The 15,699-nt window shown below is 37.4% G+C and overlaps 1 protein-coding gene across 3 annotated transcripts in view; it reads left to right on the top strand.

The window, feature by feature from the left end:
* ndrg3a (ndrg family member 3a) overlaps positions 1–12,014 on the top strand; it is a 95,259-nt gene extending 83,245 nt beyond the window's left edge. The window contains exons 14-17 of one of the 3 annotated variants that reach the window (XM_062046519.1): positions 2,871–2,906; positions 2,985–3,036; positions 8,367–8,405; positions 11,303–12,014. In XM_062046519.1, the coding sequence (XP_061902503.1) occupies positions 2,871–2,906; positions 2,985–3,036; positions 8,367–8,405; positions 11,303–11,475 (300 nt within the window). In that variant the 3' untranslated portion in view covers positions 11,476–12,014. The remainder of the gene's footprint in view (positions 1–2,870; positions 2,907–2,984; positions 3,037–8,366; positions 8,406–11,302) is intronic. The other 2 variants (XM_062046532.1, XM_062046525.1) reach the window with 2 other exon arrangements.
* The last annotated feature ends 3,685 nt before the right edge of the window (positions 12,015–15,699 follow it).

The raw sequence follows: 15,699 nt of genomic DNA, 5'->3' as shown, positions 1-15,699 counted from the left end.
GCAGTGGGCAGCAGCGGCGCCGCGCCCGGGAATCATTTTGGTGATTTAACCCCCAACTCCAACCCTTTGTTGCTGAGTGCCAAGCGTATCATGTCAGTACCAAATACTGACATGTTTAAATGTACATATTACATTTTAATGATGGAACAGAAGATAGTTACAATGTTATTGAACATAATAATAAAAAAATGATTTGTCTAAGTTATGCACTCCAAATTGGTAACAGTTCATGTATTCGTTTTTGTCAGGTTCAAACACTGATGACATCTATTAAACAGACAAAGAAGCAAGGAATTAAACAAAGACAGAATTAAATTTAGCTCAATTGAGGAGAAACGTCTGGGCTGTACTCTTAGTCTCCCACCACGCTCTGACGAAAATTGTACGCCTCCTCTTTTATTTGGACTTTCCCTGATTACATGGCGACAGCTGTTTCTAAAGGAAGGGGGTCGTAAACAGCCGATGCCTTTGGTCACAAAACCGTTCAAAGAAAAGGTGCTTGGAGGGTAGTCAGGCCCTGCTTCCTCTACGCTTTGTAGATCTCGGGTCAAAACAAAATCTTCCTGTGGATTACAATACATCAAAGAAACCGACACCTTCATGTCGCTTCCCATCCTACACAGTGGAGTTTTACAAGCCTTTTGCTTGGTAAGATCAAAGACAGCTTTTTGTGATAACTTGGATACAAGTATTCTGACAGTTTTTGTGTAAATAATGTAACACTGTATTATAGCACTTCTCAATACATTCTTAATGTTAAGATTTGAGCGTCAAATACATGTTTATGTTCTATTTCCATTATTTCCTGTTAAATAAACACAATTATTTTAATACAAGTGCGCATAATTTCATTTTCCACTCCACTCAGAGCAAGTGCACCTAACTTTACCCAGCTCATTTGTTTAATAAAATGGCGGACGATCTACTCCGTCGCGTCCTACACTTTATTGAATCCACCTTCGGAAAATGAACTAATAACATTTCTGAGGCTTCAATTAGTCTCTTAGTGTGAGTCTCTTAGTGTGAATTAATTCTGAAATAATGTGATGCACCATATTTAGATGTACTCAAATGCATCTGTATATGCCAAGTTATGCAGTGTTGATTTATTACGTTGTACAGTAATTGTAAGAACCTTAATAAAAGTTGACGACTTCAAAGATGCTTTATCCTTTATACTTTATATTTTAGTCAACAAAATGTACTGTAATTTCAGTTGACTAAAACTAAATCAATTTAGATGATTAAAATATGGCTAAAACTAAATAAACACTGCTGTCAAAATTAAGACTGCATATTACATGTTATCATGAATGTGACTGTTAATAAATTACATATACTGTATATATACAGCGTGTATATAAAACTTTGATGGAGGTGTTTTGATTGGGGTTTTTTTATAGGCAGAATAGAGTGACTTCCATTGGCTCCATTGTAAACTGACTTTTGCTTGCATGTATTTACCTGTTAGAATGCATAAAACAAAGAATAACATGTATTCTTGTCTGACATAAGAGTTGTGAATGATAGGCAAAATTCCAAAAATAGTGCAGTTCCCCTTTAACTTTAACTATGGGTGACAGAGGAAGGTGCATTCATATTATCTATTCTATTCTATTCTATTTCTATATTAAACACAGTTCAGCTTTTCTTTCATTGTTACTGTTACTTAGACATTTTGTACTGAACAGCCAGGACATCATCACAATTATCTAAATTTTTGTTTTTATTCTTGTGCCATTAGTCTAGTTAAGGCTTTATATGCTCACTTTAACATGAATTGATTAACGTGGACCCCGACTTAAACAAGTTGAAAAACTTATTGGGGTGTTACCATTTAGTGGTCAATTGTACGTAATATGTACTGTACTGTGAAATCTACTAATAAAAGTTTCAATCAATCAATCAATCAATCACTGATATGAAGTCACAAACTTGTCACGTGGACTTTGGAGGGATTTCGCCACATCTTGCTTCAAATATTGCGGCTTCACCATCATCGCAGATTTGTCATTTCTTTTTAGCATTTTCTCCAAAATTTTTGTCCTAAATTAAGCTTTTTTAAGTACAAAATGGACAAATTACTTACAAATATTTATACTACAGTAGTATTAGCCACAACCAATCAGAGCATTCTGTTCAGTATCGTGGCCACTAATTGGCTCAGCCTCTGGCAACATTACTCTATTGAATTAAAAGAGTGTAAAAGTCACGAAAAGGTGTTATTTCATATTTCTAGAGCAGAGGTGTCCAAACTTTTTCCACAAAGGGCTGCACACTGACGAGTCAAAGCATGCGGCGGCCGTTTTGATATTTTATTTTGTAAAAAAATAAATAGAAAATCTAAAACTGACATAAATTTACAGACAAAACAATGTGTCTTCTTCGTATTAATTATTAGTATTGAAATTAGATTTTTACTGTTCTTTTTTTGTCTGATTTTATTTCGACAATATGCCGCGGGCCAAAAAAACTTGAGCTGCGGGCCACACTTTGGACACCCCTGATCTAGAGGGTTCCCATATTTTTTTTGTATGTATTTAGAAGGTAGTAAACAATTTTTAGTGTCTTGCTATGAAAATATAAACATTTTAATCAACGATTCCTACTTTGCGAAAATTTATTTATCACGGTCAGGTCCGTAGCCAATTAGCAGCGACAAACTAAGGATTACTGTATTACTGAATTTAGACATTCCATAAGTAACCATACATTTGAGTACTTTTACAGGTTTTGACAATGGTGATGCAAACAGAACTGAATAGAGTCAAACTGGGATGCTTATAATACCGCATTAGTTCATTAATTTTTGACAGTTCTGACTAATTGACCGTTGCACTTTGGAGATTTAATTGTTGTTGTTTCTCCAGATGGCTGACTGTGGAGGCTTGCCCCAGGTTGTGCAGGTGGGTCCTTTTGCCCATGGACACCATACACATCCATTAATTTAAACTTATACGTTCTCTAACTTTATCTCCTGACAGCCAGGGAAACTTGCTGAGGCCTTCAAGTACTTTGTGCAAGGCATGGGCTACAGTAAGTAATCATGTATTTTCCTGCACTGTATGTACTTACTAGTTACCGACCAGTTCAAACTAGAAAAATAACAATGTTTCTTTACGGCGATGATGCATTTGTGGTCTGTGCAATTCCTGTTGACGTGTGTGTGATGTCTTATTAACTGTTGCAGTTCATGAAACAGAAGGGAGTTTTTTTTTCTGTCCACTTGTTCACAAACACCGGTAGATGCTAATGTGGTTTTCCTCTCTGCTCTCTGCAGTGTTTGGTAGCACTGCTATCTCTATATAGGTGAGGTGTGAGTTTCAGCGTGGTTGAAATGTCATGTCTCTGTCTCTCAATGCAGTGCAATGTTAAACAGGCCTCCATGTGTTACATGCAGTTCATCAAAAAAAATAAAACTACCAAAAATGACATTCAGAATGAACCAAGTAGCTTTGTTGAAGCTCCGCCCTTTAAGATGAGATCAGTCAGAACACAGTTGGAGATCAATCTACATCCTAGGTAGTAATTTGTGGCTAATTTTGCGTACATACATTTACTATAATCAACCGTTCCAAGCACAATTATTAATGCAGTTTCCATGTAGTGAATTAGTTGGATTTCTCAAATTATTTGGCACGAAATAAGCTTTCTACATCTCAATCTGATTGTGTTGGGCTTTTTAAAGATCTGCTTATGGAAGCCAGTTCTCTTTGGCATGTAGTGAGTTATCTGTGCGCCAATTTCTGTGGGGGACTAAGAGCATATTCATTATATATTCAATACATTATTCATACGGGAAGAAGAACAAGCTGCAGGGTGTGGTGAATCTTTATACCAGGGGTCCCCAAACTTTTTGACTCGGGGGCCGGGCTGTATATATATATATATATCTATATACCTATATATATATATATATATATATATATATATATATATAGGTATATAGATATATAGATATATTAGATATATATTGCGCACTTTCCGCGCTCGCGATGATGTCACGTCATCGATGAGAAAATGCATTTTTAGACAATATGATTTGCCTGAGCGGCTAGGAGACACCGTGAGTAGCAAGCGGTACAAAGTGCATAAGAAAAGACAGAATTATTTTTTATTCTTTTTCTTTTTTTTTTTTTTATTATACTTGGGACTTCCCGCAGGCCTGATTTTGGACGCTGGCAGGCCGGATGCGTAGTTTGGGGACCCCTGCTTTATACCAACAAGCATACAAAGTAAAGATAAAGAAGATGAAATAAGTCAATACTTTTTAAGTATATGATCAAATAAAAACTCCCGTGGAGAGACCAATTGGATAGTACACTTATACACAGCCTTATTCTGACAAAATTGATACAGAGTAAAAATAATGGTTGTGTTTTGTTGGTCAGTAGAAACTAGGGCTGTCAGTAACTAAAGATTTTTATAGTAGAATCTAATTCCTTAGCTTTTGCCCGTCGTTGACAACTCCAACTGGTAAGAGCTCATTAGTGACTTTTTCCACCTCAAAAAAATGCTGAATCACAGTTAGTGAGGTCCTCGGCTCTGGCGCAGCACGAAGAGGACATCAAACTTGACTAAAGACAGCAAAGTTTCCATATGTGAACCTGCGGAAGAATCATTACCTTTTTTTATTAGGAGAGCTACACCTCCAGGGAGAGGCTGTGCGTCCCAGTGCCCGTGTCTTGTCAAATTTTCGGCAAGTTTCACCGTGGTCGAAGGCGTTATTCAATCCCGTCACCAATATATAAACAACAACACTATTAGTAAAATATTCTTGTGTTCAGACAAAATAGATTTGATATAATAAGAGATGTGGGAGGCCAAAACACGGCTGCTGATTTTGGAGAAGTGACGTTACACCAGGAAGCAAAGACCGCTCTAAGGAAGGCTGAAATGACAGACAAAATATTTATCTTACTCTATAAAAATTAGAATACCATCCATCCATTTTCTACCGCTTTGTTCTAATTTTAAAGGAAGACATGATCATGAATGCACTCAACTTATCCTCCCAGCAGGTATTACGTCGCCTGCCTCCGCTTAATACCAGACGATTTGACTGTGAGGTTGATGGTCGGATTAAAACTCCTTCGAAACGAATTGTTGACTATTTGATGACATCCATAGTAGAATCAATTATAAATATCGATAGATCAAATTCATTCAATGTCATTCATTTAAGTCATCCCATAAGCAACATTCATTCATATGAGTGATGTAAGAATTGAACGCCAATATACCGGTACAACTTAATTTACATGTAAACCATCAATTAAAATGATTCACTCCATAGTTTATCAATGGTCTAAGCAATTCACCACAATAGCGACCTTTTTCTATATATTTTATAATAATAATAACCACAAGTGTCATTTGAACCAGAGGTCTTCCACAGGGGGTCCGTGACACCCAGAGGGTCTGCAGAAGTACTGCAGGGGGTAGTCACATTTTTGGTTGATTAGACTTTTCCAAAAATACCATACCATACCATACCAACTTTATTTATAAAGCCCTTTAAAAACAACCACAGTTGAAAAACAAAGGGCTGTACACCACAAAGAAATAAAGGAATGTTTTTTTATATCTATTTGCCATTGTTTCCACAAATTCAAATGTATTTGTAAACACATTAACACACTGTAATATAGTTCAGAAATAGCAGTGGCCTGGACACCGTCGTCAATGTGTCTTGCAACTTTTGAACAAAATCATTAAATAAATAATGATATTATTGAATCCATGTTAGCGTTTAAAATAGCTTGCGGTTAGCGCTTTCGTTACCTGCTAGTAATTGCCACATATCATTGGCAAGCTGCCAGCTGGTGATTAGCACACCTGTAGCCAGCTAACGATGAACGCACCAGGTGTCAGCTAGCGATTAGTGTGGCAGTTGCCGGCTGGCGATTATCGCATCAGTTGTTAGGTAGTGGTTAGCGCACCGATTGTCATCTAGCGATTAGCGCACTAATTGTTAGCTAGCAATTAGCATGCTAGTTGCCAGCTAGTTTTTATTTGCGGTATACTACAGTATACTTACTCAGTGGCCTAATGGTTAGAGTGTCCGCCCTGAGATCGGTAGGTTGTGAGTTTAAACCCCGGCCGAGTCATACCAGAGACTATAAAAATGGGACCCATTACCTCCCTGCTTGGAACTCAGCATCAAGGGTTGGAATTGGGGTTAAATCACCAAAAATGGTTCCCGGGCACGGCCACCGATGCTGCTCACTGCTCCCCTCACCTCCCAGGGGGTGATCAAGGGTGATGGGTCAAATGCAGAGGATAATTTCGCCACACCTAGTGTGTGTGTGACAATCATTGGTACTTTAACTTTGAATATCTTAGTATTGCACAATAACAAGGTGCTTATAGGACAAGTTTATTTTGAAACATTATTTTATACAGGATATAAAAGTAGTGGGTCCCCCGCTCCATCTCTCCATTAGTTTGAGGGTCCTTGGCTTGGAAAACGCGAAGAACCCCTGATGTAAACACATTAAAACATCACCAACAGAACCAAAGAGCAGTGAACAGTTGTAGTTATCAATTATATCCAAAGCTTGATAGCAATTAGCGCTAGCTTATTAGCATGTAGCATTTTCTTCCTCTACTTACAGTTTTACTTAGCTAAACAAGCTGAAATGACCACAATCGCTCCCTAGTGTACGACCAACAGTCGCATTAGAGATAGAGCATGGAAACAAGAACTTCACATGAAGGTGGGAAAATAGAAGAAACTGAATTATTTGAGAAATCCGACTAATTTTGTGCATGGAAACGTATGTTATTGTGGTTTAGAGTACTGCACCATACATGCTGAATGGAGTGCAAATGAGAGACACCTCTTCAGCGTGTAGCAAATGTACATAATTAAATGGCATGTGAGAAAGCTTATGCTAAAGAGCTCCCTGTGAATAAATTCATTCCAAAACTGCTTTCATGAAGGCGAGCGTGTGCACGTGGGAAGCTGTTCATGATCCTCTCTAGTTCAGTTTGCAATGTGCAATAGCAACATTAAAACATTGAAATCGTCCACAGTGATCATCCCTATTCAACCTTGAAAAAGACTAAAACGCTGCCCTATCTTAACACCCTTGTTAATTTTTTATTAAAAGAAAAATGATACAATTAATTAATTTTTCAAACTGAGACTCACTGGCTTTGGCTCATTTTCTGTGAAGAACATATATCAGAATACATATTTAATGACCACACACCATACACCCCCCTACACATTTCTATTACATATACGATGTCCGGGGTCCACTGGACCCGGGGCTAATAAAAGTGTGGAAATTGATGTTCTGTGTACCACACACACACACACACACACACACACACACACACACACACACACACACACACACACACACACACACACACACACACACACACACAGCAGGACTAGACAGGAGGAGGACAGAGTGTAGGTACACAGAACATCAGAGGGTCAAATGTGCGAGAAAATGAGAGCAAACAGTGTTGACAAACAATGTTGCAACCTTGTGTGGGAACCGCAGGTGCAGAAACACAAAAGAAGAATCCCTGTGGGATGCAGAAACTGGCAGAGAAATTTCCATGCAACGTTCATATTGTTGTTACTCAGCCAGCGTTTGTGGGTCTGATGGACCCGTTGCATTTTGTGGTTTTTAATGCCTCACAATCAAGCACTTTTATGTTAAAATACCGAACAGATGTTTATTGGGATAAGGTAAACATTTGTTCAGTATTTTAACATAAAAGTGTTTGATTGTAAGGCATTAAAAGCCACAAAATGCAACGGGTCCATCAGACCCACAAACGCTGGCTGAGTAACAACAATATGAACATTACAAAAGGGTTAATGCAATTTTTGTAAAATTGAGATCTGACCACATGATGCCACTGTAAACACATGGAGGTATGTTCAAACCAGGTGTGAACTTGTGACATTTTGTCATTCAGGACAAAATATGTCTCTCTCTCCCCCCTTTTCCCCCCGACCGTGAGAGGCACCCTTTGGCGCTTTGCTTTAAAGGCCATCGGGTCCTCCTGTTGAGCAAATGCCACCGAAGGATTAGCCGAGATTAAAAAGAGCGTTTTCCATGCAGGGAAAGTGTAAAAAAATAAATCTCAGCACACCTCAGCATGGTTCTGAAAGCTGCTTTCCCCTCATTAGCACAATGCCACTGTGTGCGTTCCACAAAAAAGTGTAGGAGTAAGTCCAATAAACGTGTAAAGTGTGTCGCCATGTGGCCCGTATCTAAAAACCGCCACTGATGGTGTCCAATACAATCAATGTCAGGAATGTGCTGAGGTGGACTAAAACAAGGAAAGCTTTTCAACCTTTCTTCCTCTTTCTTCCCTTCTTGAATCATTGCCTACAGTTCCGTATGTCCTTCTCAGTCACCTGAGCAACGAATCAGGTACCAGGGCCTTAAGAAGCTGCCCGACGACCACGCTTTGAAGCCATATGGCCTCTCGAACACCCCCACGGTGGATGAATGTCATGCAGAACGTATGCAGAAATTCTGTATATAACACCGTTTGCTCTGTATATTTTATACAGGATGATTTCTGCCATACTTTGACACACATTCATCCGACTGTAGGAGACTAGTTGAGCTCCTTTTTAGCATGTGTTTTTTTTCTTTTGTTTTTGCATGAACTGAAGGTGGTGTTCTTTGATTGCAAAGGCTTTTATTTTGTTATTGTAATACTTGGACACGCATAACTTTCTGTTACTCCTCAATTTTTTATTTACTTTCCCCATAGTGGACAATTGTTTGCATGTTTAGTACAGCACTTATACATCAGTGCTATTTAGGGGTGTAACGGTACTTGTATTCGGATTCTGATTTTCAGTACAGAAGAAGTGTGTCATGCATTTACCGTCATTTCGAAGCTATAGAGCACAACTAAATATAAGCAATATTAACCTAAATTGTATTTTGCACATATATTTGCTGCACAAGTCTATAAGCCACAGGTACAGATTGCAACGTGAAATATTTACACAGGCTTTTGTGTTTAGACAAGTCATTGAGTGTAGACTTTGTCATTCTCCACCTTTTCGTGGCCCGTTACTGGTGGTGGATTTCGATTCCGTGCGGCGGCTGTTTACTTTTTCGGTTTTGGGGCTGTGTCTTGTGCGTTTTATTTTGTCTTCTCCAAGATGAGGGGGAGTCCATAAGACCGAATGACTGTATGAGTGCGTTTCATTGGTCCAACCACTGTGACTCGTTTTGCAATTTAATCTGTCTGATGTGATAAGGCTATATTTATTGGCTCCATGTCAAGTTTGTGAACCCGAAAAAAATATAAGTATAAAGCGCAGCGTTCAAAGTGTGGGGAAAAATTAGCGTCTTATTATACGGAAATGACGGTACTTTGTACTCAAATACGAAAGGTGACGTATAGGACGTGGGAGTGGAGATCCAGACATGCCGGTCACCTCCACAAACTCCGGAGCGTGCATTATCACCACCGTGAAAAGTGAAGCGTGGAAGTGTGCAGAACTCCTCCACAAGCGTGCAACCCAGCCTGTAATTAAGAAGACCGAGCTTGGACACACCATTCCATCTTTTAGTTACACTTCGCCTTCCCAGTATGTGAATTATGTAAACCAATTCGTAAGCGTGGCTCGTTTTTTTGTGGCACATTGTAGAAAAAGATGGGAAAATCATGCAAAAAGGTATAATGTGACAAGAAAAAACTGAAAGGTTTATTATAGTAACTAATAATAACACCAAGGTTTATCTTAGATTTTTTTAAGCCTGTAAAAAATTTTATAAATTATTGACGTCTCCTTCGGATAATGCGCTAAAAGGAAAATGTTTGGACAGACGAAAACAAGTAGATACAAATTTTGTAGTACCATTGAGAACATTGATACTGTTTAGATCACAAGATCCTTATCAGCTGTGAGATACAGTCTGGTGTGCTGTGGGAGATTATTTAATTTCACCTATTTGGGTTAAAAATATTTTTTGCAAACCAGTGATTATAGTCTGCAAATTTAGTGTTGTTGTTGAGTGTCGTTGCTGTCTAGAGCTCGGCAGAGTAACCGTGTAATACTCTTCCATATCAATAGGTGGCAGCCGGTAGCTAATTGCTTTATAGATGTCGGAAACAGCGGGAGGCAGCGTGCAGGTAAAATGCTGTCTAATACTTAAACCAAAAATAAACAAAAGGTGAGTGCCCCTAAGAAAAGGCATTGAAGCTTAGGGAAGGCTATGCAGAACGAACTGGCTACAAAGTAAACAAAAACAGAATGCTGGACAACAGCAAAGACTTACTGTGGAGCAAAGACGGCGTCCACAATGTACATCCGAACATGACATGACAATAAACAATGTCCCCACAAAGAAGGATAAAAACAACTGTAATATTCCTGATTGCTAAAACAAAGTAGATTGGGGAAATTCGCTCAAAGGAAGACATGAAACTGCTCCAGGAAAATACCCCAAAAAAAGAAAAAGCCACCAAAATAGGAGCGCAAGACAAGAACTAAAACACTACACACAGGAAAACAGCAAAAAACTAAAAATAAGTCACGGCTTGATGTGAAAGGTCCTGACAGTACACCTACTTTGAGACAAGAGCTATATTGATGCATGGTTGGTTATGGTTTAAAGTCATATCCAACAATTGCGACTTTTTACTGTCAACTGAGTTTCGTTTTTTAATGATTTCTGCTGGTGGTGTGCCTCCGGATTTTTTCAACGCAAAAAATGTGCCTTGGCTCAGAAAAGGTTAAAAAACACTGATGTAGATTACCGTATTAACTCAAAAGCACGGATGTCAACCATTGAAATACTTTCTATAGTTCAACACTTACTGTAATTTAAAAACAGCACTGCACATTTTTGATGTTAAATGTCTATAAAAATGATGTAGAACGTCCGGCGGACCGGTTTGAAAATCTTAATAGGCCGCTTGTGGCCCGCGGGCCGTATTTTGCCCAGGTCTGGTTTAGACCTGGGTTGGTTAAGTCACATTTGAAAAAAATCAGATCCCAATCATACTGGGACTATCTCCTGAGGTGGCCCAAATCCGATCAGATTTGAAGCACTTTGAAAACGTTTAGACGGGCAAATAAAATCCGATCTTAATTACTTAAGTTACTTTAGGGCAAAACAATTAGCTGTGTAGTGTAAACTTTGATTTCTTGCTGTACTGACAATGAACCGAACCGTGACCTTAATACGTTGGTACGTACCGAAGCATGCAGGATACTGTACCGTTACACCCCTCGTGCTATCCAATCAGACAAAGCAAAAATGTTTTTTTTCATATTCGTTTTGTCGTCCCCCCCTCCCAGTGCCATCCGTCGGTATGACCCGCCTGGCTCGCTCACGCACCGCCTCCTCCTCCAGCATCACCTCGGTGGAGAGCAGTCGTAGCCGCCATAACCTGAACAGCCTGCTGGAGAGCAACGCCACCGCAGGGCTGGACCGCCAGGCCGGACCCCAGACCATGGAGGTGTCCTGCTAAAAAACCCTCCCCCCCGGCCCTCCCCCATAAGCGCACGCTCCCTTTGTAACTTACGAACCCTCGCTCACCCGCTTTCTCGCTACGTGATTAGACAAGAGGATGTAATAGTTCTATTAACACAAAGATGACATCCAAACACATTCCTGAGACCATTCAGACGTATTGTATATTCACATGTATTTATTTGGTCCCACCCTTGATGTCGTCAAGTATATTCTCGGCAAAACAAGCTGCCACACTGTTTTTAATCCTAACTTTGAAGTCTAATCATGCCGACCACATTGATTGGTACTCGCTGTTTTTGCATTTTAAGTGGCGACTGGACTGCAGTAAGATACAGGGAGCTTTAAAAAGTAAGATAATGTCAGCTCGGAGTAACATTTAGTGTCAGTAAATGTCTTTACCTTGTTTATATTGCCTTTTTTTTCCACCTTTTGTGTTGATTTGAGTCAATAACACTGTCTGACTTGTCTTTTGATCACCCCCTTTATATTACTACTGAATAAAGAGGTAGAATATATGACAACTATAGTCTGGGTTTGTTTCCAAGACACGGGTAAACATCAAGTGTTTGCGAGGAAGAGAAATAGATTCACCTCCTGTTAGTGAAAAAGTTTGGTGACTGTGGTGACTTATTTCCGCAGCGCGTTCACATCTTTTGTCACAGACAGGGTCATCTATATTTAGCACATTAAAATAACAGCGGCTTTTCTCAGAAAGACCTTGACATGATTTCGAGTGTCACTTTTTTGCTTCTGCATTTGTCTAAATATCTATGATATAGGATATTTGCAAACATATGTAATGTAATATTTTTATCATCTACTATCGATTTGTTGTGTACCAACTTTTCCAATTAATTATCTCTAACCTACTTACAGTTTACAACATTTTCAAATGATATGAAACCGTGTGTTAATCACAAATATTATTTATTTATCACATAAATCTTAGGCTCAGGTCAGCCTGATTAGGAAAAATAAGTACAAACCAAATATACTGCAAGAGAAGGGACTCATAACTGACAAAAAATAAATGTACATACAATTATGTAGTGCTAAAATGAATAAACTAAATTAATAAGTCACGTTTAACTAAGCTGTCAATAGAAGTAAAGTTCAAATGAAAATATTAAATTAATTATTAAAATTTTGAAATAATTTATGATCTTTTGAGATCATTAAAAAAAAAATCAAAATTATAGTTACATTTGAAAAATAAATAAAATGTATATATATATATATATATATATATATATATACGGGTATATATATATATATATATATATATATATATATATATATATATATATATATATATATATATATATATATATATATATATGTATGTATGTATGTATGTGTATATATATACATTATATATTATTTTACATAAAATTTATGACGCATTAAATATTGAATTAACATATTTATTTTTCATGACACATTTAGGTAATTATTTAAATATTTATTTATTTATTAAATTCTGTCTCATGTGACCCTCCACATTAAACAAAACTTGAGTCATATGAAATATAGACATTTGCAAAAGGTTGACATGTACATCTACAATACGTACATTTAAAAAAATTCAGATATTTGCCATTTTTGCCATTTTATAAAAATTGCCAACTTCTTGATAGTTTTTTAGAGTATTCAAGTACAATTGTGTTGTTTCCTGAGGCTGTTAATTGCTTGCTTTATTGTTTTGACAAAGCTTCACCACTGTAGTCATATTTTTTGCATTTAAGAAACATATTTGTGACTTTAGCTCCAGACTTCTTCTGTTTGTTTGAGATTGTCGTTACTGCCACAAGTGGTGGAAAAGTGTATTACAACTGTGTACCACTACAGACCACAACTGAGAAACAGATATGTTTGGAGGCCTTCTAACGGGCGCTCATCCCCCAACATATGGTTTAATAACACTAATATAAATCTCCATTTTGCATCGCATTTAATCAATTCCTTCTTAAATTATCATATTTAAATCATTCTCTTTAGCCTTTATACACGTGTCCAAAACAAAACACTGCATTTTTTTTTTTTTTGTGTGCAGGTATATTCTTCAAAAATAACTAATAAAGGAATCCGAAAAAAAGATACACGTTTACATTTCAGCAGCTTTTCTCAAATAGAAGTAACTGGACAACATTTCACATGTCACTTTTTTTTGCTTATGCATTTTAAAAATATCTAAAACACGACTTTCGCAAACAATAAACATTTTCTTTAAAAAAAAATTAAAATTTTTTTTGTTATCTGCTATTGATTTGTTGTGTATATTGTAAAACAGGGGTGACCAAAGTTGGGCCTGCAGGCCAAATTTGGACCGTTGTGTCATTTTGTTTGGCCTGCTAAAGGATGGCTACCAAATGTATAACATGTTCTATTGACCTCTTTCAAGCTGCACAATCATTGGTGGTATGTCAGCAAGACTACACTGTAAACATTTTTTTTTTTAAGTCAGTACATTTGACTATAAAAACCTGGCAGCTCAGTCGCCTGAAATGTACCGTAAAATCATCAGTGGTTCCATTGTTCCATTTACAGCAATCAACTGTAAAAAGAAAAAAAGTAGCAGCTCAATCTCCAGAATTTTGCGGGAAAAATACTAGTGGTACTGTTTTTCAATGTATAGTAATGCACTATAAAAGAAATAGCCGTACATTTTTCTGTGGAGAAAAAAAAACGGCAGCTCAGTCGATAAAATTTTACCATTAAAATTAACAGTGGTACCAGTCCTAAATTTACAGATTTTATGGTAGAAATACAATGGCAGCTCAGTCATCAGAATTTTAGCATGAAACAACATTGATACGTTTTTTAAATTTACAGTAATTGGGTGTAAAACAAAAACTACAGCAACCTTTTTTTCCCAACCATACAATCTAGATTTTTTTTTTATTTTTTTACATGCTATCTAGTTACGTTTTAATTTAAGAACCCTTGCTCTACAGTAAAGTTGTGACATTTTCACTTTAACCTTCGGAGCCAAAACGTGTGGGTTGTTGTGTCAATGCATACTGTACGTCAGTGCAGTAATGATGTGCAGATCCATACTGAAACATCGCCGATACCAAATCTTTATGCTCTAATATTAATTGATTAATATGTGGGCTCTGTACCGAGGATGTCCTTGTGGCTTGTGCAGACCTTTGAGACACTTGTGATTTAGGGCTATATAAATAAACATTGATTGATTGATTGATTGATTGATAATATTGATTCTTAGATCAAAATCACTACTTTAGTTGTTTGAGATCATGTGTCATTAACAGGAACACTGTAAAAAAAAAAAAAAAAAAAGTATGTGGACCTGTGAATGAGACAATGTGTCAAAGTAGAATGCTTTTGTTGAGCGTTATTTACATGTCAGTCGTAAATAGTTTAGTTTATTATTTCTTCGGTCAGTGGTCAACAAAATAAACAAAACAGTTTTACATAAACAAACAGTTGTACATTCATAAATTGAAAATGTTGCAGGCTGAAGTTGAACACTTATTGCGCCTAACCCTATAAACCAGTGGTCCCCAACCACCGGGCCGCAGCCCGATACCGGTCCGCGGACCGATTGGTACCGGGCTGCGCAAGAAATTAAAAAAAGCAAACAACTTTTTTTTTTTTTTTTACTAAATCAACATAAAAAACACAATATATAAATATTGTGTATGTCAATATAGATCAATACAGTCTGCAGGGATACAGTCTGTAAGCACACATGATTGTATTTCTTTATGAAAAAAAATAAAAATAAAATCCCCCCCCAGCCCCCTCCCCCCGGTCCGTGGGACAAATTTTCAAGCGTTGACCGGTCCCCAGCTACAAAAAGGTTGGGGACCACAGCTAGAAACAATGTCAAATACAAGATGAGCTTACAAAAATTATGACATTTCCTTTGCACAACATATTAGAAATACACCTTGTACACAACATAAACATAATTACACTTTAAACTAAGTAGTAATTATGCAAGCGAGTAATCGTGATTATTCCAAATTCCCAAGCGTGATTAATCAGATTTGTTTTTGATCATTTCACAGCACTAGTATATTCTAAACCTCCACTCTGAAAGTGACAAATAAAATAATTTGAATGTGTAAACAATTGTATATAATGAAAACATGTCTTTTAGTAGTTTTACAGCCATGTCCTGCATGTGCTGCAGTAGGCCTATTGTTACCAGCTGGGAGGTAGCTGTAGCGACATGACCCCAAGATGCAGC

Source organism: Entelurus aequoreus, linkage group LG01, assembly GCF_033978785.1.
Source record: "Entelurus aequoreus isolate RoL-2023_Sb linkage group LG01, RoL_Eaeq_v1.1, whole genome shotgun sequence".
In the NCBI taxonomy this organism is placed as follows: domain Eukaryota; kingdom Metazoa; phylum Chordata; class Actinopteri; order Syngnathiformes; family Syngnathidae; genus Entelurus; species Entelurus aequoreus.
The sequence above is the reverse complement of the archived record's forward strand: the minus strand, read 5'-3'. Positions and strand labels throughout refer to the sequence as shown.